This window comes from Orcinus orca, chromosome 3 (genome assembly GCF_937001465.1).
Source record: "Orcinus orca chromosome 3, mOrcOrc1.1, whole genome shotgun sequence".
Lineage (NCBI taxonomy): Eukaryota > Metazoa > Chordata > Mammalia > Artiodactyla > Delphinidae > Orcinus > Orcinus orca.
In genome coordinates this window covers 87,379,348-87,403,792 of record NC_064561.1, presented here as the reverse complement: position 1 = coordinate 87,403,792, position 24,445 = coordinate 87,379,348, and the positions used below count along the sequence as shown (strand labels likewise).

General features: G+C 34.2%; 1 protein-coding gene across 4 annotated transcripts in view; it reads left to right on the top strand.

The window, feature by feature from the left end:
* The window catches only part of DMXL1 (Dmx like 1), a 124,919-nt gene that overhangs the window by 76,146 nt on the left and 24,328 nt on the right, over positions 1 to 24,445 (top strand). For 3 of the 4 annotated variants that reach the window (XM_004267482.3, XM_049708506.1, XM_049708505.1), the window contains 7 exons: positions 4,091 to 4,176; positions 5,588 to 5,789; positions 7,052 to 7,169; positions 10,399 to 10,461; positions 19,126 to 19,212; positions 21,772 to 21,893; positions 22,261 to 22,402. In XM_004267482.3, the coding sequence (XP_004267530.1) occupies positions 4,091 to 4,176; positions 5,588 to 5,789; positions 7,052 to 7,169; positions 10,399 to 10,461; positions 19,126 to 19,212; positions 21,772 to 21,893; positions 22,261 to 22,402 (820 nt within the window). The remainder of the gene's footprint in view (positions 1 to 4,090; positions 4,177 to 5,587; positions 5,790 to 7,051; positions 7,170 to 10,398; positions 10,462 to 19,125; positions 19,213 to 21,771; positions 21,894 to 22,260; positions 22,403 to 24,445) is intronic. The other variant, XM_004267483.4, reaches the window with a different exon arrangement.

Below are 24,445 nucleotides of genomic sequence, written 5' to 3'. Positions count from 1 at the left end.
TCTTTTAGATTCTTTCCCATATAGGTCATTACAGAGTATTGAGTAGAGTTCCCTGTGCTATACAGTAGGTTCTTATTAGTTATCTGTTTTATATATAGTAGTGTATATATGTCAATCTCAGTCTCCCAATTTATCCCTCCCCCGCTTTATCCTTTTTCACCTTGGTAACCATAAGTTTGTTTTCTACATCTGTGACTTTATTTCTGTTTTGTAAATAAGTCCATTTGTACTATTGTTTTAGATTCCACATATAAGTGATATCATATAATATTTGTCTTTGTCTGACTTACTTCACTCAGTATGACAATCTCTAGGTCCATCCATGTCGGTGCAAATGGCATTATTTCATTCTTTTTTGTGGCTAATATTCCATTGTATATATGTACCACATCTTCTTTATCCATTCCTCTGTCAATGGACATTTAGGATGCTTCCATGTCCTGGCTATTGTAAATAGTGCTGCAATGAACGTTGGGGTGCATGTATCTTTTCAAATGATAGTTTTCTCCATATATATGCCCAGGAGTGGGATTGCTGGATCATGGTATAGTAGCTCTATTTTTAGTTTTTTAAAGAACCTTCATACTGTTCGCCATAGTGACTGTACCAATTTACCAATCTACATTCCCACCAACAGTGTACGAGGGTTCCCTTTTCTCCCCACCCTCTCCAGCATTTATTGTTTGTAGATTTTTTGATGATGGCTCTTCTGACCAGTGTGAAGTGATTCCTTCTTGTAGTTTTGATTTGCATTTCTCTAATAATTAGCAGTGTCGAGCATCTTTTCATGTGCTTTTTCGCCATCTGTATGTCTTCTTTGGAGAAATGTCAATTTAGATTTTCCACCCAGTTTTTGATTGGGTTGTTTGTTTTTTTGATATGGAGCTGCATGAGCTGTTTGATATTTTAGAGATTAATCCCTTGTTGGCCACTTAGTTTGCAAGTATTTTCTCCCATTCTGAGGGTTGTCTTTTTGTTTTGTTTATGGTTTCCTTTGCTGTGCAAAAGCTTTTAAGTTTAATGAGGTCCCATTTGTTTATTTTTGGTTTTATTTTCACTACTCTTGGCAATGAGTCAAAAAAGATCTTGCTGCAATTTATATCAGAGAGTGTTCTGCCTTTGTTTTCCTCTAAGAGTTTTATAGTATCCTGTCTTACATTTAGGTCTTTAATCCATTTTGAGTTTATTTTTGTGTATGGTGTTTGAGAATGTTCTAATTTCATTCTTTTACATATAGCTGTCCAGTTTTCTCAGCACCATTTATTGAAGAGACTGTCTTTTCTCCATTGTATATTCTTGCCTCCTTGATCGTAGATTAGGTGACCATAGATGGGTGGGTTTATCTCTGGGCTTTCTATGCTGTTCCATTGATCTGTATGTCTGTCTTTGTGCCAGTACCATACTGTTTTGATTACGGTAGGTTTGTAGTATAGTCTGAACTCAGGGAGTGTGATTCCTCCAGCTCCGTCTTTCTCTCTCAGGATTGCTCTGGCTATTCGAGGTCTTTTGTGTTTCCATACAAATTGTAAAATTTCTGTTCTAATTCTGTGAAAAATGCTATTGGTAGTTTGATAGGGATTGCACTGATTCTGTAGATTACTTTGGGTAGTATAGTCATTTTGACAATATTGATTCTTCCAATCCAAAAACATGGTATATCTCTCCATCTGTTTGTGTCATCTTTGATTTCTTTCATCAGTATCTTATAGTTTTCTGAGTACAGGTCTTTTGCCTCCTTAGGTAGGTGTATTCCTAGGTATTCTATTCTTTTGATGAGATGGTAAATGAGATTGTTTTCTTAATTTCTCTTTCTGATCTTTCATTGTTAGTGTATAGGAATGCAAGAGCTTTCTGTGTATTAATTTTGTATCCTGCAACTTTACCAAATTCATTGACAAGCTCTAGTAGTTTTCTGTTAGCATCTTTAGGATTCTCTGTGTGTAGTATCATGTCATGTGCAAATAGTGACAGTTTTACTTCTTCTTTTCCAATTTGGATTCCTTTTATTTCTTTTTCTTCTCTGATTGCTGTAGCTAGGACTTCCAAAGCTGTGTTGAATAAAAGTGACAAGAGTGGACATCCTTGTCTTATTCCTGATGTTAGAGGAAATGCTTTCAGCATTTCACCATTGAGTATGATGTTAGCTGTAGATTTGTCATATATGGCCTTTATTATTTTGAGGTATGTTATCTATGCCCACTTTTCTGGAGAGTTTTTATCATAAGTGGGTGTTGAATTTTGTCAAAAGCTTTTTCTGCGTCTATTGAGATGATCATATGGTTTTTATTTTTTAGTTTGTTAATGTGGTGTATTACATTGATTGATTTCCGTATATTGAAGTATCCTTGCGTATACTGAAGTATCCTTGCATCCCTGGGATAAATCCCACTTGTTCATGGTGTATGATCCTTTTAATGTGTTGTTGGATTTGATTTGCTAGTATTTTGTTGAGGATTTTTGTGTCTATGTTCATCACTGATATTGGCCTGTAATTTTCCTTTTTTGTGATGTCTTTGTCTGGTGTTGGTATCAATGTGAGATTTTTATTTGCTGGTTTCCTGTGTTAACCTGATTTTGTTTTTTTGAATATATGGAATATTTACATGGCTCAAAAGTCAATCTGTGTAACTCAACAACAAAATAACTCAATTAAAAAATGGGCAAATAAGTTGAACAGACATTTTTCAAAATAAGCACATGAAAAGATTCTCACTATCACAGATTATTGAGGAAATGCAAATAAAAACCACAATGAGAGATCCCCTCACACCCATTAGATTGGCTATTATCAAAAAAAACAGAAAATTACAATGTTGGCAAGGGTGTGGAGAGATTGAAACCCTTGTCCACTGTTGGTAGGAATGTGAACTGGTGCAAACCACTGTGGAAAACAGTATGACAGTTCCTCAAAAATTAAAAGTAGAATTACCATATGACCCAGCAGTTTCCCTTCTGGATATATACCACAAGAAATTGAAAGCAGGTGTTGAACTGGTAGTAGTACACTCATGCTCATAATAGCACTATTCATAATAGCCAAGGGGTAATTGCAACTCAGGTGTCTGTCAGCAAATTGAATGCAATAAAGAGTGTGGTAGATACATAGAGTAGAATATTATTCAGCCTTTAAAAGGATGGAAATTCTGACACATGCTACAATATGGATGAATCTTGAGGACATTTTGCTAGGTAAAATAAACCAGGCACAAAAAGACAAATGCTTGTATAATTCCACTTATGTAAGATACCTAGAATAGTCAAATTCATAGAGACAGAAAGTAGAATGCTGGTTGCCAGGGCCTAGGAGACAGGGAAAATGGGGAGTTATTGTTAAATGGTTATAGAGTTTCAGTTTTTCAAGATGAAAATAATTCTGGAAATGGATGGTGGTAGTGGCTGCACAATATGAATGTACTTAATGTCACTGAACTGTACACTTAAAGGTAGTTAAGATGTCATATGTATTTTACCACAATTTAGAGTAGTAAAAAATCAGTAATCTAAGAAATAAATTTTTTGCTTGAAAAAAAAATGCCAAGGTATCTTTTTTTAATTAAAAAAGGAAATCTGTATAAAAATATAAAATCTGAAGTCTCATATCCCTTCCACTTGAGTCCTCCTCTATACCCTCTACAGATACTTATTTTTATTAGTTTCTGGTTTATCCTTCTGTTTTCAAAAATAAGGGTGTGTGTGTGTCTCTGTGTGTGTGTAAAATTTATTTCCGCTGCTTTCTTACACAGAAGGTAGCAGGTAGCATACTATATAATGTTTATAACTTGCTTTTTATTTATTAATACATGCTGGGGTTCACTCCATATTAACATTTAAACATCCTTTTGGCTACCCTAAAACATTCCATGATTCAGAGCTAGTTATTCAACCATTACAATTACTCTGATGGGTAATTTCTACTCTTTTGCTGTTGTAGATAATGCTGACATGAGTAACTACATGCATGTATTGTTTTGTTTTTGTGGAGGTATATCTTCAGGGTAGATTCCTGGTAGTGAATTGTTGGATAAAGAGTGTGTAGTCTTCTCAATCCGTAAGTAAATTTTTAACAGATCTACTGTTGCTTTATTTTTAGTTGGTCATTGATGCGTTTGGCAATGGTGCAGTTGGTGCTCAGCAATTTGAAGACTTTCTATCCCTTTGCAGGTCATGATCTCGCAGGTAATAAATAGCTTAACATAAACTTATATTGCCATTGCTTTTGATTGACTTATTTTGTATTGTTTTTCAAGTAGTGGAGAAAACGTTTAGTAAGTTCCTATGGGTCTATCATATTGTTAGGTGCTTTTAGGAGGACAGGGTCCAAGAAAGCAGGGAATCTGAAGCTGATGTGATTGACTGTATTGAGACTGTGTTTATGGCTCTAGCCAAGGTGTTGAAGATTTAATAGTTGTAGACACGTAGGAAACTAAACAAAAGCAAAAATTTAGTAATTATTAACTCTGAGGGAGAAAAAGGTTGTACAGGAAAGAAAGGGGCATGATAGTATACCAAGTAGTTCAGCTGTGATCTCTATTAACATATATATAAAACAAAGTAGACACTAAATTATCAATCTAACTAAAAATTATTACGGACTGTATTGGAATGATGGAGAGAGGGGAAGTTTATTCTCATATTTCATAGTAGTAAATCAGTAGATCATTTCTAAAATAGAAAAAAATCATAAGCATATTATTTAGATTTTTGAAGGTAAACAGCAGAAATAGCTAAAAGTTGAAAGGGGGATCAGGATTCAGGAGTATGGAAGTGTAGAACTGGAAAGTGCTGACTTTTGTAATAAGTATTATTTCACTTTTTTTACCTTGTATATTATTTTACTTTTCAAAAGAAGTCTAGCTATGTGCTGTACATAAATTGGGCTGATACAAAGGCTTAAAGCAATTAATTTTCCTCCCAAACATATTTTTATAATATTCAGGTACATTTTTTGTGCGAAATTAAAGTCAAAAGCAGAGATTGCTATAGCAGTTATTTATTTATTTATTTAATTTATTTATTTTTGGCTGTGTTGGGTCCTTGCTGCTGCGCCCGCCTTTCTCTAGTTGCGGTAAGCGGGGGCTACTCTTCATTGCAGTGAGCGGGCCTCTCACTGCGGTGGCTTCTCCTGTTGCAGAGCATGGGCTCCAGGCGCACGGGCCTCAGCAGTTGGGGCTCACAGGCTCTAGAGCGCAGGCTCAGTAGTTGTGGCACACGGGCTTAGTTGCTCCACAGCATGTGGGATCTTCCTGGACCGAGGCTCAAACCCACGTCCCCTGCATTGGTAGGCGGATTCTTAACCACTATGGCAGTTACTTAAATCACAAGTCACAAATGTTATTCCAAGTTCTAGTAGTAAAGGTATGATGTAATTTTGACCTAGATTGCCCTTTTATTCTGTTGTCCTAGGCCACTAATTATGTTGAAATGCTATACAGATTTATGACATTCTTTTCAATCCTCTGGATTTCTGTGCCCACCTCTCTTTCGCATCGCCTCTGCCAAAATGTGTGTTTATATCTTATTCTCTACATTGAATATAGCATTTTACTGCAGAAGATAAATGTGGGTCAATTTTATTTTCTCTTTATAGAGCTTCCAGTTAGTTCACCACTTTGTCATGCCGTTCTAAAAACTCTTCAATGTTGGGAACAAGTTCTTCTCCGACGACTTGAAATCCATGGGGGGCCACCTCAAAACTATATTGCAAGTCATACCTCTGAAGAGAGTGTGTCTGCAGGTCCTGCAATTCTCCGCCACAAAGCTTTGCTGGAACCTACAAACACTCCTTTCAAGTAGGGTTTCATATGAATACTGTTCTAATATGAGTTTTATTAAATCAGAATGTCATCAGGTGGTATTTAAAGAAAAAATATTTTAGTACTTCCATATTTAATTTGCTGTTCTAGGCTCATATCTGTGTCTTTGTGTGATGCATTTTGTAGTCCGGATGTTAGCAAACATTTCTTGCAAAGGTTCATATAGTAAATATTTTAGCCTTTACTGGCCCTACAATCCTTTTTGCAGCTATTCAACTCTGCCATTTGTAGAGTAAAAGCAACCATAGACAGTAAATGAATGGGCATGGCTATGATCCAATAAACTTTATTTTAATATTTATTTTATATTGGAGTGTAGTTGATTAACAGTGATGTGTTAGTTACAGGTGTACAGGAAAGTGATTCAGTTATACCCATGTAAGTATTCATTCTTTTTTGAATTCTTTTCCCATTTAGGCTATTACATTGTATTGAGACAAGTTCCCTGTGCTATACAGTAGGTCCTTGTTGCTTATCTATTCTAAATATAGTAATGTCAATAAACTTTATTTTTGAATATGAAAGGTAGGCTGGATTTGAGCCATGGGCCAGTGTTTTCTGACATCTACGTTGGAGCAGACCTATTTGGAATAGCTAGTTAGCAAACTGTTTTACTGTACATGAGGAGATAAAGCATTTGCACCAAGAGGTAAATCAATTCATTGCTTGCTTCATTAAGAAAGTCTTACTACAAAAAATGTTAACTGAACTAAACAGTGTACTTAGTGGCTTAGTGACATAGTTGATTTACATTCTTTCATGGGCTCTTACCTCACTGCACATCAGTAACACAGTTCATGGTCCAGTATGTGTTCACAAACAACACTTTGAGTAGTTTTGCTTCTAGATCTTTTGTAGGAAGCATACCTCTTTTGTTAGATCTTATGTTCTTAGGTTAAAGGTCATCAAACTGCAGCCTGTGGGGCCAAATCCACTCTCCTTCTGCATTGTAAATAAAGTTTTGTGGATTACAGCCACACCCTTTCATTTTAGTATTACCTATGGTTGCTTTCCCACTTCAGTGGTGAAGTTAAGTAGTTGGGGGAGAGACCATATAGCCCACAAAGCCTGAAATATTTACTATCTCTTAAGAAAAAGTTTGCTGATTCCTACCCTAGATGATGTGGTCTGATTCTAGTTAATCTATTATTATAAACATTCATATAGCACCAAGGAAATATAGTCAGATTAACCAGAAATCTCTGAAGTGTATGATGAAACATATTGTCTCTCTGTAGATCTAAACACCATCTGTCACTGTCTGTGAAGAGACTTTGGCAGTACTTGGTGAAGCAGGAAGAAATTCAAGAAACCTTTATCAGAAATATATTCACAAAGAAAAGGTGTCTAAATGAGGTCTGTATAAATTAAAACTTGTTTGCTATTTTATTATTAAAGTCTTTTGTATTTTTAACTATAAAGAATAAGTTGCATTTTACAGACTTTTAAAAACTCATTGTTTATGTCATAAACATGTATTATGTAGTTAATACATAGAAAAAGAGAGGGTCAGTATTTTCCTAACCAATTTAATTTAAAGTAACTAATTCAGATGTGTTTGGGACTTTTATTTCCCAAAAAGATACTGTTTGACTTAAGATTTTTTGTCTTGTTTCCTGGTTTTGAGTTGTCATGATTACCATTTTAAGAGGCAAAGTGGAAATTTCCCATCATTTTCATGTGATAAAGTTTATCTTATAAGTTTCATTGAAACTAGGTTTGTATACTGCAAACATTTCAAATATGTACATTTTCCCTTTTTTGTATTGATTATACTTCTTAGTAAAATTTTGCAGACTGAAATAAGTTTATAATTATACTGTAATTGGTTGATTATACCTTGATGTTATTATCATAAAGATTATTTTTCTCATTTAGTTCAGTGCTACTAGTAAGTCCAGTTTGAAGATATGGGGAACCTGTACTGGAATATAAATTAACATATTGCCTCTTTCTTTGAAATAGTTTTGCTATTAAAAAGTTTTGGATAAATTAAACAGTGGACTTAGTGATGCAGTTAATTCCTTATCTTCTCATGGATCAGTAACAAAGAGTTCAAGACTGGCGGCTGGTTTGTGGATCACACTTTGAGAAGCACTGAACTAATCTAAAAGCAAGCTTTGCAGTTGTTGAAGTGGGAGGAGAAAAGGAAGATATTTCAGTTGGAAAAATAAGGAAATAGAACAGCTTCTTAATAGACAAGTTAGCAAAAAGCAAGATGGCATCTAACCTTATTGAAAAAGGAAAATTACATATATCTCATTGTCTCTCAGTTTAAGAACTAATTTGTAAGAGGCAACTGCATGTGTTATTATTTACTATTTGCCTGATTGTGTAAATATATTTGAATAGCCAAGTCAGGAAACAAAATATATAGTGTTCTTGCTAATAACTTAGAAGACTTCTGACATGTGTACCTTAGTATAACATTGAAATCTAGGCAAACAATAGATACAATTAGATATAATACAAATTAATGTATTTCTTTTTAACCTTATGTCAGATATATCTTAAATATTTAGTATATGAATTCCCTTTAAAACAGTTTAAGAAATTTTTTTGATAAATAAAATTAAAAATGAATGTGCTAAAAAAAAATGAATGTGCTAGATAAGAGTGTCAGAGTAACTATAATATGTTTACTGCTGAGGTAATGTTTCTTATTTTAAATATACCTTTGCCTAAAATAATTTATTACAAGTTAAAGCATCCTGATAATGGTATATGAAGCACTGCTGCATTCTGTATAAATGGCATGTTTACTCTGCTTGTTATTACTTCTTTGATTTCTTTGATGTGCCGTGTAATATGAACATGCAAATATGGCATAGTAATTTCAAGTACAAAATCATTTTTTAAAAACCGTTGCCGTATTTGATTAATATAGTTATGAAGATAAAAACATTTCTCCACTGCTGATATATTTAGTGCATTTGGGAAATGAAATCATTCTCAAAACAAACAAAACAGAAAACTAGTTTACCACTGGATTGTCTAGTTGAATCAGGAAATAGAGTCATTAAGGAAATAGAGGAGCATAACCAAGCCAGAATGCATATGGAGGGATAATGGATAAATGAGTACAACTATTCCTGTTAAATTCCTCTGCTGTTTTATTCTTAGTTTTCTTACGAGTTTCATGATATCTTAAGAAAATTTTAGTTATTTTTGTATTGTAATTATTTTAATCAGAAGCATGAATATGAATGTTGCACTGAATGTTTTATAGCTATCATTAAGCTAAATATTTTCTCCGATTTTAGTTTTTTTAAATCTCTAAAATGAATATGATATACCTTACAGTACTTTGATTAGCAGAACTTAACTTATATAAAACCTGGCGTGATTAATGGTAGTTATTAGAAATTATTTGTTACTACTTTGTTGTTTTATTCTTGATGATAGTGACATTTTGATAAAGGAAATATGAAAAGAAAAATTTTATGTAGTAAAACATAGATTAGATGGAATTAAATAAAATATTAACTTTATAGAGTTGGTACAAAGTTATTTAATCTTTACTGGAAAGTTGACTAGCCTTTTTGTGGTATTAACAAAATTACCTTCCATCTCTCTGCTTTATAAAATGATGATTATACTTAAATAGTTGAGCCCAAGTCCCTGACTTTTCAGATGGTTAGGAAATATTAACAGATGTGTGACAGGCCTTGAATTTTCAGTGGGAGATGTTGGAGAGTATTTTGAGAGTGCTGTTTTATTTATTCCTTTACATGTTTGGAAATGAAATTTTCTTCATCTGACATTAAAATCCTGGTGTATCCTCAGTTCTTTTCTTTTCGTATATAATGTAGTTTGCTGGCACATGCATTTTTAAAATAGAAGTTCTTTCCTGTTTGTGCTTATTTGGAAGTAAAGTATAGATAGCTGCAAATAGACTATCTGAATCATAACCAACAACAACAAAAATGCTTGGCAGCTGTCATTTTTATCCCCAATTCCTTTTTCTGTTTTTTTTTTTTCCATTTTCTGAGAACTAAAGATCGTGAACCATCTCTTTCTTTAACAAGTGCTAATATCCCCTTTTAAAAATGATATGTGTCTCCAAGCATTTTATTGACTGTTTCTGGCTAAATCAAGAGAAGGAGAGAATTAGAAACCTAGGAATCAAAAATTTTCTAATCAGGAGGTCTTCCTTGAGGAATGAGGTATCATAATGGAGACAAGACTTAATAGTGTGTAAGAGAGCAATTTTACTTTAATTTTCAGTTGATAGTACTCTGGCACTAGTAGCTCTGAAATTTGTAGTATAAAGTACTTTGGGCTCAATCTTGCTTTAATGTCAACGTTTCAGATGAGTTAAGTGGGTAAAAATTTCTTAAGAAATAGAATAAAATTTATAGTGATAGTTAAGGAGTTCCGACGGATTAAGTTTTCCCCAAACCCCAATCATGCATCCCCACACATGCTTCTTTTAAAATATATGAAATTAAAAAAAAATAACTCAGTCCAGTGTTGTTTTTTAGTAAATTTAGTTAAAAATAAAATTAAAAAAAATATCCCCAGTATTTTGCATGTTACATCTCATCCTTACTCTTTGTCATGTGGTTATTCTTTCTTGATGAAGTCATTAGAGGACAGCTGTGAAACCATCAAAAATTCTATGATGGAGGAGCCAAACATCAATAAGGTACAAAATATCATTCAACTGAAATTAGAAATTGCATTCTTTAACAAGAAAAACAAAGTGTTTGCATTTTAGTTTTGGACTGGACTTTGTTTCTAATGCAATTAAATTACTATTCCCTCAAATTATTCTTTTTTTAACAAGTTAAATATTGCAATCATAAAAATTGTTTCTGTTTTGTTATTAAGACAATGCAGTTTTAAAGGGAGTTGAATGTATCCTGTTTTGGCTGCAGATTTTTCTGAGTAAATAAAACTAAGGTTCTTAATAAAATGTAATTACAGTAGGTATTATAGAAGTATAGTAGTATTGTTCTGTTTCTGCAAGTATCACTTTTGAAGATAAAATTCTCTCCTATGATGTAAATTACTTGAAATATATCAAATACTATTATGTAGCCTTTGTTTTACTGGTATCAGTAGCATATAGCACATTGCCTTATGCATAGTAAGTACTCAGAGTACTTGAGAATAAGAGCAGAAAGGATGAGAATTTGTACAATCATAAAATAACTCCCAGATGTTCTGTGATCAGACATTCAAATACAACTTTTAGTAGGTTGGTATTTAATTTATATGTTTCATATTCTTATTTTAAGACAATCTCAACAGAGTAATTTTTAGGGGAATGATTTTTCAAAATATTTTTTTTAAGGCTACTAATTTCCACTTCTTTTTCTTTCCCAAAGGATTCTATGCAATTAATTTAAAAAGACTGATTTGATATAAAGTGTATATTGTAACTAAAACTTTGGCAAAGTAAATATATGCCGTCCATACTTAACTTTGGAAATTTCTAATGGCCTTCAGAAGTTTTGAGGGAACGTAATTCAGACTTTTAATCAGTTAACAATATTCTTTGCCTGGGTACTCATTAATTATTATAGTCTATACATTAGCATGAATTCTTATCCTAAGACTTTTCTTTTGACAGATTTTATAAAATGTTAATAATCAGAATGTTGTATTTCTGTAGTCATCACACTACATCAAAAGGCAGTCATTCTGTTTGGTTAACATCATAACAATTTTTGGCCAGAATTTTCCAAGCCATCTGCTACAGTTTTATTTTAAACAGGTTTGTTAGGTATACCTGACTTAAAGTAACTGCACATATTTATTAAAGTGTAGAGTTTGGTCAACTTTGACATATGTATACATTGGTGAAGCCATCATCACAATCAAGATAATGAATATATCCATCAACCTCAAAACTTTAATTCCTTCCTTGCTTCTCCCTTCCTAACTTTGCCCTGTTTCTCTCAGACAACTACCAATTTGCTTCCTGACATTACTGATTAGTTTGCATTTTCTTGAATTTTATGTAAATAGAATCATACAATATGTCTTTTTTTCTCTGTGTCCTTTCTCTTAGCATAATTATTTTGAAATTCTTCCATATTGTTTATTTCAGTAGTTCATTCATTTTTATCACTGAATTATATTCATTTTATGGCTATACCACAGTTTGTTTGTCCATTTACCTGTTGATGAACACTAGAGCTGTTACCATTTTGGGGCTATTTCAAATAAGACTACTTATCATATTCATGCACAGGTTTCTTTGTATGGGCATATGCTTTCATTTCTCTTGTGTAGATGCCTGGGAATGGAACGACTGAATCATAGTGTAGGTGTATGGTTAACTTTTTAAGGAACTGCTTAAGTATTTTCCATTGTACCATTTTACATTCTCAGTGACAGTATATGAAATCAGTTGCTTAACATTCTCACCAACACTTAGTATGGTCAGCCTTTTTATTTTAGCCATTCTAGTAGATGTGTACTGGTAGTTTGTTATGGATTTAATTTGCATTAAGCATCTTAATCATGTGCTTATTTGCCATTTGTGTAACTTTTTGGTTGAAGTGTCTTTTCAGATGTTGTGTCTGTTTTTATAGGGTTGTATGTTTGCTTAGTTGAGTTTCAACAGTTCCTTATGTATTTTAAATACAAATTAGATATGTGATTTTAAAATATTTCCTCTTAGATGATTTCTTGTCTTTTCATTCTCTTTACAAGTTCTTTTAAACTGCAGACGTTCATTTTCTTTCTTTTTTTTTTTGCGGTACGCGGGCCTCTCGCTGTTGTGGCCTCTCCTGTTGCGGAGCTCAGGCTCCGGACGCGCAGGCTCAGCGGCCATGGCTCATGGGCCCAGCCGCTCCGCGGCATGTGGGAATCCTCCCGGACTAGGACACGAACCCGTGTCCCCTGCATCGGCAGGCGGACTCTCAACCACTGCACCACCAGGGAAGCCCCAGAAGTTCTTAATTGATACATTGGAGCTCATCAAAATTTGTTCTGTGTATGGATTTTCTTTCTATAAGAATTTTGCCTAACCTAACGTCACAAAGATTTTCTCCTGCTTTGTTGATGTTTTATAGTCATGGTTAGACCTATGACCCAGTTTCAGTTAATTTTTTAATACGGTGTGAAGTATGTATTGTAGTTACTTTTTTTTTTAAATCTGTGTATCAGTTGTCCCACCACTTTGATTATCCTTTCCTCCACTGCATTGCTTTTCTCTCTTAAAAAGTCAGTTGACATATATCTGGAAGTTTATTTCTGGACTCTATTTTGGACCATTGATCTATTTGTTTATCTTTATGCTAATACCCTACTATCTTACTGCACTAACTAGAACTACCAGTCTAGTATTGAATAAAAATGGTGAAAACAGACATTTTTATCTTGTTCCTGATCTTGGGGAGGAAGCATGCAGTCTTTTGTCATCAAGTATGATGTTATCTGTAAGGTTTTTTTAGAGGCCCTTCATAAGACTGAAGAAGTTTCTTTCTTTCTTCAGGTTGTTGAGAGTTTTTAATCAGGCATGGATGTTGGAATTTGTCAAATGCTTTTTTTTTTTCTCCTGTTGAGATGATCATATGGTTTTTCTGCTTTGAGTCTGTTTAATATGGCTAAGTAGATTGATGGCTTTGTTTGATGTTAAATCAAGTTTGCATTCCCAGGGTAAGAACCATATGGTCATGATGTGGTATATTTTTAATATATTATTAGATTTGATCTGTTAAAATTTTTGTTAAGAATTTTTGTACCTATGTTTATGAAAGATACTGGTTTTTAGTTTCTTTTAATGTTTTTGGGTTTTTTGTTTTATCTTTGTTTTTTTTCGTGTGTGTGTGTGTGTGTGTGTGTGTTTTAACAAATGCTGGCCTCACAGAGTGAGTTGGAAAATGTTCTCTCCTTTTTAATTGTTTGGAAGAATTTGTGTAGAATCAGTATTATTTCTTCTTTAAGTGTTTGGTAGAATTCACCAGAGAAATTTTCTGGGCCTGGAGTTTTTAAATCTACAACTTCAGTTTCTTTCTTTAACAGATATAGAGCAGTTCAGGTTTTCAGTTTCTTCTTGAGTGAGCTTTTGGTAGTCCATACCTTTCAAGAAATTTATCTGCTTCATTTCCGTTGTCATATTTATTGATGTAAAGTTATGCATAATATTCCCTTATCCTTTTAATACACAGTAGAATCTGTGGTGTTATTACCTCTCATTTCTCTGCTATAATCTTGAAAACAAAATTATTTCTTAATATTTATAGTCCCTAATATTTTGGGTATTGGTGTCATTTTATATTCATCTGACTGCTTCCCATTTCTTTCTAGTATGCCTTTGATAGTCTTTAGATCTCATCTTCATGTTTGTTTTATTATATCATTAGAGTAGTGCTGAAGTACTCCAGGCATACAGCTTTATATTGTAGAAAGTCTTAGTAACTGAAAACAACTAATGAGACCTGGAGTACAGCTTTTCTATAGACCTGTTCTGTGACACCGAGCTCATTCCACCCTTGAAGTCTTATTTACTAAATGAGAGTTGATAGTTTTAAACATGCTGTTGCTTTAATTGAAATAGTAGAATCCTGGATTTAGTCTGTTAGTACTATTCCCTTCTTCACTCCTAAGGGAAGCTTTGTGGAACCCAGACACTATTCAGATCAGTTTCCACATAAGATTTCCTTTTTTAAAAATTTTGGTAAAATATATATATAAAATTTATCAGTTTAATCATTTTGAGTATACAGTTCAGTGACATTAAGTACATTCACATGGTTTTGCAACCATCACTACCATCCGTCCCCAGAACTTCTTCATCTCCCTAAACTGAAACTCTTTACCCATTAAACAGTAGTTCTCCATTTCTGCCACTCCTCCCCCCAGCCCCTGCCAATTACCATTTTACGTTCTGTCTATGAATTTTACTTCCCTAGATACCTATATAAGTGGAATCGTACAATATTTGTACTTTTGTGACTGGCTTATTTCATTTAGTATAACATCTTCAAGGTTCATCCATTTCGTAGCATGTTTCAGAATTTCCTTTCTTTTCAAGGTTAAATAATATTCCATTATGTATATATAGCATTTCGTTTATCCATTCAGCTATTAATGGACATTTGGGTTGTATCAGTCTTTTGACTATTGTGGGTAGTACTGCTGTGAACATTGGTATACAAATATCTATTCCAGTCTCTGCTTTCAGTTCTTTGTGTATTTACCTTGAAGTGGAATTGCTGGATCATATGATAATTCTTTACTTTTTTTTTTTTTTGAATTTTATTTTAGTTTTTTTACAGCAGGTTCTTATTAGTCATCAGTTTTATACACATCAGTGTATACATGTCAACCACAATTGTCCTGTTTACTTTTTTTTATCTGTTTAATCTCATAAAAACTCTTTTAGCATTCATATTTGGGTTTTTTTCCCTCATTTATCCAGCCCAATCACATTTTATAAGCATGACTTGAAACCTTATATTAAGATGACCTTTAAGACCATATTCATTGTGATTTTTTTTAACATCTTTATTGAAGTATAATTGCTCTACAATGGTGTGTTAGTTTCTGCCTTACAACAAAGTGAATCAGCTATAAACACACACATATCCCAACATCTCCCCCCTCCTGTGTCTCCCTCCCTCCCACCCTCCCCATCACACCCCCCAGGCGGCCACAGAGCACTGAGCTGATCTCCCTGTGCTATGTGGCTGCTTCCCACTAGCTATCTGTTTTACATTTGGTAGTGTATAGATGTCCATGCCACTCTCTCACTTTGTGCCAGCTTACCCTTACCCCTCCCCGTATCCTCAAGTCCATTTTCTAGTAGGTCTGCGTCTTTATTCCCATCTTGCCCCTAGGTTCTTCATGACGATTTTCTGTTTGTTTGTTTTAGATTCCATATATATGTGTTAGCATACGGTATTTGTCTTTCTCTTTCTGACTTACTTCACTGTGTATGACAGACTCTAGGTCCATCCACCTCATTACAAATAGCTCAATTTCATTTCTTTTAATGGCTGAGTAATATTCCATTGTATATATGTGCCATATCTTCTTTATCCATTCATCTGTCGATGGACACTTAGGTTGTTTCCATCTCCTGGCTATTGTAAGTAGAGCTGCAATGAACATTTTGGTACATGACTCTTTTTGAATTATGGTTTTCTCAGGGTATATGCCCAGTAGTGGGATTGCTGGGTCATATGGTAGTTCTATTTGTAGTTTTTTAAGGAACCTCCATACTGTTCTCCATAATGGCTATACCAATTCACATTCCCACCAGCAGTGCAAGAGTGTTCCCTTTTCTCCACACCCTCTCCAGCATTTATTGTTTCTAGATTTTTTGATGATGGCCATTCTGACTGGTGTGAGATGATATCTCATTGTAGTTTTGATTTGTATTTCTCTAATGATTAATGATGTTGAGCATTCTTTCATGTGTTTGTTGACAGTCTGTATATCTTCTTTGGAGAAATGTCTATTTAGGTCTTCTGCCCATTTTTGGATTGGGTTGTTTGTTTTTTTGTTATTGAGCTGCATGAGCTTCTTGTATATTTTGGAGATTAATCCTTTATCAGTTGCTTCATTTGCAAATATTTTCTCCCATTCTGAGGGTTGTCTTTTGGTCTTGTTTGTGGTTTCCTTTGCTGTGCAAAAGCTTTGAAGTTTCATTAGGTCCCATTTGTTTATTTTTATTTCCATTTCTCTAGGAGGTGGGTCAATAAGGATCTTGCTGTGATTTATGTCATAGAGTGTTCTGCCTATGTTTTCCTCTAAGAGTTTGATAGATTCTGACCTTACATTTAGGTCTTTAATCCATTTTGAGCTTATTTTTGTGTATGGTGTTAGGGAGTGATCTAATCTCATACTTTTACAGGTACCTGTCCAGTTTTCCCAGCACCACTTATTGAAGAGGCTGTCCTTTCTCCACTGTACATTCCTGCCTCCTTTATCACAGATAAGGTGACCATATGTGTGTCGGTTTATCTCTGGGCTTTCTATCCTGTTCCATTGATCTATATTTCTGTTTTTGTGCCAGTACCATAGTGTCTTGATTACTGTAGCTTTGTAGTATAGTCTGAAGTCAGGGAGCCTGATTCCTCCAGCTCTGTTTTTCATTCTCAAGATTGCTTTGGCTATTCAGTGTCTTTTGTGTTTCCATACAAATTATAATTCTTAATTCTCTCCAGCCCTGCTCATTTCATGAAGTCCAGACTTGCATATATAATCTATTAGTTACCTCCCCCTCAATGTCAAAACATAGAATTTTCTGTCTTCCCCTAATCCCAACCTAAACCTATTCTTTCCTTCACTTTTGTCTCAGTATCATTTTTTGAGAACGGTCTGAAAACTGGGAGTCACCCTTGCTTCCTCTCTTTTACTCACTACTGTAGTCTCAGCCCATTGGCAAAATTTATCCTAATGCTAACCACTTAATCAGTACCACCATTCCTACTCCTCTAATCAAATACACCACTGCCTCTTACTTCAGCTACTGTAGTTGCCTCTTAACTAGTTTCCTGGCAGCCAGTCTCACACCCCTTATGTTTTGTCCCACAACATCCAGAATTATCAAAACCCTCCAATGGTTTTCTAACCTTAAAATAAAACCTGAATTCTTTATTATGGCTTTTAAGGCCCCATGCAAGCTAAACTGTGCCTACTTCTCCAAATTCATCTCCTACAACTTACGATTGTTTTCAAAATTGAATATGCATAAACTCTTGATGCCAAACACCATTCCTTCTACCCCACCCCACCCCCTTTAATTGATTCTCACACAGATCTTCTTGGGACCGCACTATTGAGAAACAATGTTTTAGTAAATCTAGATAATGAAAGGACAGGAATGTATTCCCACACTGAAGAAGCGTTTATGAAGTTCATGCTTTCCTCTCTGTGAGTGTAAAGTTTGAAGAAGTGCTGCCGGTGAAACTGAAATTTTCCACCCACCCATTCATTACCAGCAAATAGCATATCCCTCTATTCCATGGAAATATCATTTGTCTTTATTTCCAATTTCTTCAACACCCAGTAGTGGACCCTTAGTGTACTTTAGATACCAGGCAGATAGGTGGTTAAGTTGGGATTTTGGTCATGAAATTACAGAATTTGACTTAGACATTCTTACTGGATGATGGACCTCAACCAGAACTAAAACTTTATTTAGAAAAGAAGTTGACTTCTCAAATCAACCTAAATGCTGGTACGAGCAGTGAAATTCTTTCATGTTTGTTATCCAGTTGCATTTAAGATTAGAGTATATTTGACATCTTTACATCCAGTGACTATGAGTTTTGATTGCATATGGTTATTTTGGTTTGATTATGTCTCTTTCAACTTTGCAAATGAACTGTCATCTTAGTTGCCATTTTTAAAAATACTGCTCACCCTACTCAGTTCTGTGGTCAAACAATGGATGGGGATTGGTGATATTTTATCTAAATTTTCCAGGAAGTAAATTTGTTTTCTGATTTCAAATTAATAACTTTTGCACTGCACAATGAGTTGTGAAACAATTTATAATAATTCATTTTAAAGTTTGAAGGTTAGGATAAAATAAAATGAAACAAAATAGTACATTAAGTAACATCTCCAACTCTTAACAATTGCCTCTTCATTTTACCTCTGTTTATTTTAGTAAATGTTGATTTTATACAGTACTCTCTTCTGAGTTGAAAGGTGTATATACCTTCTGTGGGGTAAGCAAAAGGTCAAATAATATTTCCCTTGTCCAAAGTATATTGAATTATGGTTTATTCAGCTATTAAAATGATTACTGACTTGGGCAAATTACTATGCCTTTCCGGATTTCAGAGTCCTTTAATAAATTAAAAGTTATTTTAGATAAAGAGTCAGTAAAATATATTCAGCTGGCTGTGTCCTACTTGTTCTTCTGTAGGCCATGAGCTAAGAATGGTTTTTATATTTTTGAAAGGTTGTTTTAAAAAAGAATATGCAACATAATTCTTTACTGGTCTGCAAAACCTAAGATATTTACCTTCTGACCTTTTAATATTAAAATATTTAAAATATCAAAGGATTATAATACTACGAAACGCGGTAAACTTATCTTAACGTTAATAATTAGAATGTCTTAAAGTTAACTTATTGCAGCTTAAGAACATAAGCAGTTAATGAAGTTGTATATCAATGATCTTTTTATATATGAAAAAGCAAATTTGAAAAGATGTAAATTCCTCTTGCCAAATTTTGTTTTAGAAATAAGTAACATGTAAAATAGTACCTTTGGATTTGAAATACCTGAAAAGTTTCTTAATTTATGCAAGTATTAAATGAAAGACTGACATATATTATGTTTTTTCATTTACTAAAATCACTGTATTTTTGTATTTTCTTTCCCTCCATTTAGATAGAAGCAGATTCGGGATATCCTGGAGGTAAAGCAAGAATTATTCATAAGGAATCTGATATAATTACTGCCTTTGCTGTTAATAAAGTAAGTACATAGACATTTTTCTTTTCTTTGATTAAGTATTCATAGTTGGAGAATGTCTCCTGTTCTGTCAGTTTATTCAGTAGCAGTGTTTCCCTTTCCCAGAGCTACTTTCTACTCCTTAAATTGCAATGTGAATACATTTTTTATTTTATAAAATGATTATATTGTTTGATAATTTATTTGATCTTGGATATATAGCAGATAAAATGTTTTATTACTACACAGAGAGAGGTCTCAAGTATTTATATATGCAGTTGCCTTTAGAATTTATTTATTTTATTTTATTTTTATTTTTTGGCATGCGGGATCTTAGTTCCCCGACCAGGGATCGAACCCATGCCCCTTGCAGTGGAAGCACAGAATATTAACCACTGGACCGTCAGGGAAGTCCCCCTGCCTTTAGAATTTATACAACACATGCAGCTAATCCAAAGAAAATGTTTCCTGTTTTCTTTATATGAATATGTTGAATGTGATTCTTCGTATAGATCAAAATTAAGCTTATATGTGACTCACAGAAATTCTCCCTCTTTGACTTTCAGCTATAATAGCTGCCCAACTAGAGTGTTTTCTTTGTATTCCTTAGCTTTCTTACTCAATATCCTCCTTAGAGGTGTCTATAAGCTACTTACAGAAGAGGTAGCCTTCGGTACAGTGGTCCAAGGTTGAAATTTATCTTAGTCATTTTCCCCTCCTATCTTCCCTAATTGCCTTACTGCAAAATGTATAGGGACTTCTAGTTGATTCTTCATCTTCCTATGCTATGTCTGTCTTTTTTTTTGCCCTCACCGTGCGGCTTGTGGGATCTTAGTTCCCTGACCAGGGATTGAACCCACACCCTCAGCAGTGAAAGCGCAGAGTCTTACCCACTGGACCACTGGGGAATTCCCTATGCCTGTCTTTTCTTTGATTTCACCGAGATAGATCCTTTGTCATTCTGTCCTCATCTTTACCTGTGTTCTTCATCTCATATTCCTCATAGACTCTCCCTAACAGTGACTAGTTCTGTTCATAGCAGGCAAGTTTGGGATTCGCCCCTTAGCCAGGCAGTTCTCATGATGTAGTATCTATATAATATGATATATACATATTACACAATACAAATATAAAATTATTATTTACACTCAACAAGTCACTTCCTTCCCCTGAAGAAAATAAGGTTTTAATATTTTGTGCTATAAAACAGACTAGCTTTTTTCTCTTACTTGGATATATTATATAAGTAAATAGTAATGAACAGTCATATACAAAGTCTCCTGTTGACTCTGTAAGAGTGTACTTGTTTAATTTTTATTTCTTCAAATATATTGTTTTTACATCTTTGTTAAATTTGTAGCTAAGAAATATCCTTTGCTTTAAATTGCAGTAATTTAAAATGCTGATGAGATTGAACTTTTCCCCATTTGTTTAGTTGTGAATTATCTGTGTCAAGAATGATCTGAGATTTTCCCCTGCATTCAATGGAACAAGTTAACTTTCACAGTTTAATGGATACTGTTAGAAGACACAAGACCAGAGACAAAGGACAGTTTATTACTAATAGCAAAAACTAGAATGTTAGCATTTTTGCTCTGGTTCCCTGAGGTACAGTTCCCACAAAGGGACAGCAAGAAGGCCAATGATACCCAAATCTTTTCTAATGTACATTAAGCTTATCTGCCTTTTGATCTGGAGGGAGAGACTATAGCTGTATAGACATCCTGGCAATAACACCATGAAACAAAGGCAGTCATTGACTAACTCACAAGACATACAAAAGTGGAGAGTCCCATGGAGAATTACCTTCCAACAGTCTAGTTAATATCCTTTTCCCACATATCTCTGGGGTCTCAGTTTTTTCTTATTAGTTTGTATTTAGCATTTTACATAATGGAAATACTAATCCTGTTTTCTTTTTGCTGTCAATATCTTTTCATTTTCTGTTTTAGAGATACATGTTTTAAATTTGTAGATGTTTAAAATTTTCTATCATTTAGTCTGACCAACTTTTCATTTATGATTTTTTCTGACATACTTCCTTCACTCTTCTTCACCTCTTCTTTGTGACCCTTTCCCAAATTCTGTTTGTCTTGCCTAAGATTGAAAGGCTTTAGGTGAAAGTGATACCATCTTATTTGAATAATTCACCATTATTTCTTTAGTTTGGAGTTCCTTATCTCCCTTACCTTTCCTTACCTCCCAGGGCCCCTATATTGTTCAACATCTCACTCCACATTTCTGAACTGTGCAAACCTTAAGGAGATTGTACCATTCTAGTAGACTAGAGAGACAGTGCTGGGAGAAGAAATGAAGTGGCATGTGCATTTCCATTTATAGCTGACTTTCTGTTGAATGCTCTGGAATTCTTAGAATATAAACATATCTCCAAGCTCAAGCTGATGATTATTTCACTCAAAGTTATTTATTAAAATTAATTTAAAATATTTGTGAAAATACTATTTATTCTATACCTTAAAGTTATCATTTCTAGAGGCTGTTTTGTAGTCTCCATTTTCAAAAGTAGCGCATATACATGTTACGCATTTTTATTTAAAAAGTACTGTATGATTTATTTTTCAGGCGAATAGAAACTGCATAGCAATTGCTTCAAGCCATGATGTTCAAGAACTAGATGTTTCTGGAATTCTGGCTACACAGATCTATACTTGGGTAGATGATGATATAGAAATGGAAACCAAAGGGTACCCTTATACTTTGTTTTTATTTGGTGACATTGCAGTACAAATAATGAAATCCACAGAACTATACCTTTCAAATGATTTTTTAAAGGAATAGTCCTAGATTGTAAGCAAAGTGGAAATTGATACGCTAAAGAGTAAAGAAGGGGTGGCTGGAGCTTTAAAGAAGGGAATCGAGGGTTAGAAGAGAATAGGTGAAGGGATCTGAAATTGTTCACGTACGAAATTATTGTCTGTAAGTTGAGAGTTCAGAGCTGAAGAAAATTAATTTTAAAGGGAAATACAAAGTCATATGTTAGAGCTTTCAGGTATAACAGAAGAAATGAAGAACTGATGGGTTGCTTTCATTCTGGCTGATATTCCTTTGTAGGTCAGAAGATTTCTTGGTTATACATGCTCGTGATGATTTAACAGCTGTGCAGGGTACAACCCCATACACACATAGCAATCCTGGTACTCCAATTAACATGCCATGGCTTGGTAGTACACAGACTGGCAGAGGAGCATCAGTGGTATGTAAAGTTAAACATATTTGTGTATAAATGTCCTGTTTTTCTCTCTAACTTAATAGATAAAAGATGATGTAAATTTTTTTTTTTTTTTTTGTGGTATGGGGGCCTCTCACTGTTGTGGCCTCTCCCGTTGCGGAGCACAGGCTCTGGATGCGCAGGCTCAGTGGCCATGGCTAACGGGCCTAGCCACTCCGCGGCATGTGGATCTTCCCGGACCGGGGCACGAACCTGTGTCCCCTGCATTGGCAGGCGGACTCAACCACTGCGCCACCAGGGAAGCCCTAAATATTTTTTTTTAATTCTTAATTTTTTTAATAAGTCATACTTGTTGGAAATTATAAATTTTGATTCGAAGAATAATATGTTTTCATTTGAAAAGGGTAACAAAAATTATTTTAAATAAATAATTGAAAATACAAAGAGCTATATTTTAAGTAATAATTATTTGGAACCAAATTAGGCCTCAGCAAACTATGGCCTATGGGTCAAATCCTGCCTACTACCTGTTGTATCGACAACATGCTAAGAATGGTGTTTGCATTTTTCAGCTGTTGAAAAAAAATCAAAAGAAGAATGGTATTCTGTGACACATGAAAATTATATGAAATTCAGATTTTATTGTCTATAAATAAAGTTTTATTGGAACATAGCCACACTCATTTTTTTAATATTTTGTTTATGGATGCTTTCACATTACAGTGGTAGGATTGAGTATCTGAGCAGAGACTATATGCCCATAGAGTCCAAAACATTTATTATCTAATTCTTTATGAAAAAGGTTTGCCAACCCCTAGTCTAGATAATATTTTTAAATGGTTATCAACTAATAACTGTTAGTTGATGCTGAGACAAATAAATTTTTCTTTTTTTGAACAAATAAAAATGATATAAATTTTTTTTAATTTAAGCAAAATATAATATGCAGATGAACTGAAACAGAATTTTTCTGTAGTAATGGAGGATCTTCTTGAGCCCTGATTACCTAAGCTGTGATCCATGTTTATACCCACATGAGATTCCTTTGTTGACACTTAGGGTATAGGAATTCATACACAGAACCAAAGAAACCCAGCACCAGCAGTTCTTTCCATGGCTTTCTAGGTGGTAGGTGGGTTTTGTAAGGGTAATTATTTAAATAAAGGCTCAGTCATCTTTAATAATACCTGATAATATTTTATACTTAATGCAGTTCCTTTATCACTCATATAACCTTATTATTGTTTGAGATATCTGTTGTAGCTGTTGTAATTACTCCTACTTACCATTCTTTAGATGAAGCTTGAGATCCAGAAAAGTCAAGGAATTTAACTCAGGTCGCTATCTCAAATTTGTGGTAGAGCTTGTGTTAAAGCCCTCCATTCCCCTTCACTCATTGATTTCAGGTAGGAGTGTGTTAAGTATTAAGAATTTGAAAAGCAATCTAGTGATTATTCAAAAGAAAAGAGTTGGTCATTAATAGTTAAATTTTTTCCAATGGACAGATACATTAAAATTCATTTGTAAAACCTACTGATATTATTATCTTTTAAAGAACTTAAAGAGAATATACAAAATATACAAAAAGAAATAATAAGCACTTTTTCCAACTCCATTTTCAGAGAATATGATACAATTCTTCCTGTAACAGCTTTCTTTCTGGTCTCTCTGCTTCTATACTGCTCCCTCTGTTTTATACACAGCAGGCAGAGTTGCTTTTTTCTAAAAGATCATTCAGGTTATCACTCCAATGCTTAAGACTTGAAGATTTCCCAGTACAGCTTTAAATCAAGTCCTTAACATGGCCTCTAAGGCCCTATGTGATTTAAACTCTGCCAGCCTCTGCAGCAGCATCTCCCGTGTTTCCACACCTGATTCTCTTTGCTCTGGTCACACTGGCCTTCTTTCTGTCACTTGAGCACATCAAGCTCAGAGCCTTTACCTTGTGTTCTGCTTGAAATACTCTTCTTCTGTTTACCATTCAGATCTCAACTCAAATTCCCAGAGATTTCCCTTGCTTCCTTAGCAAAGGTATCTGCTGCTCCCTACACTACTGCCAGTCACACT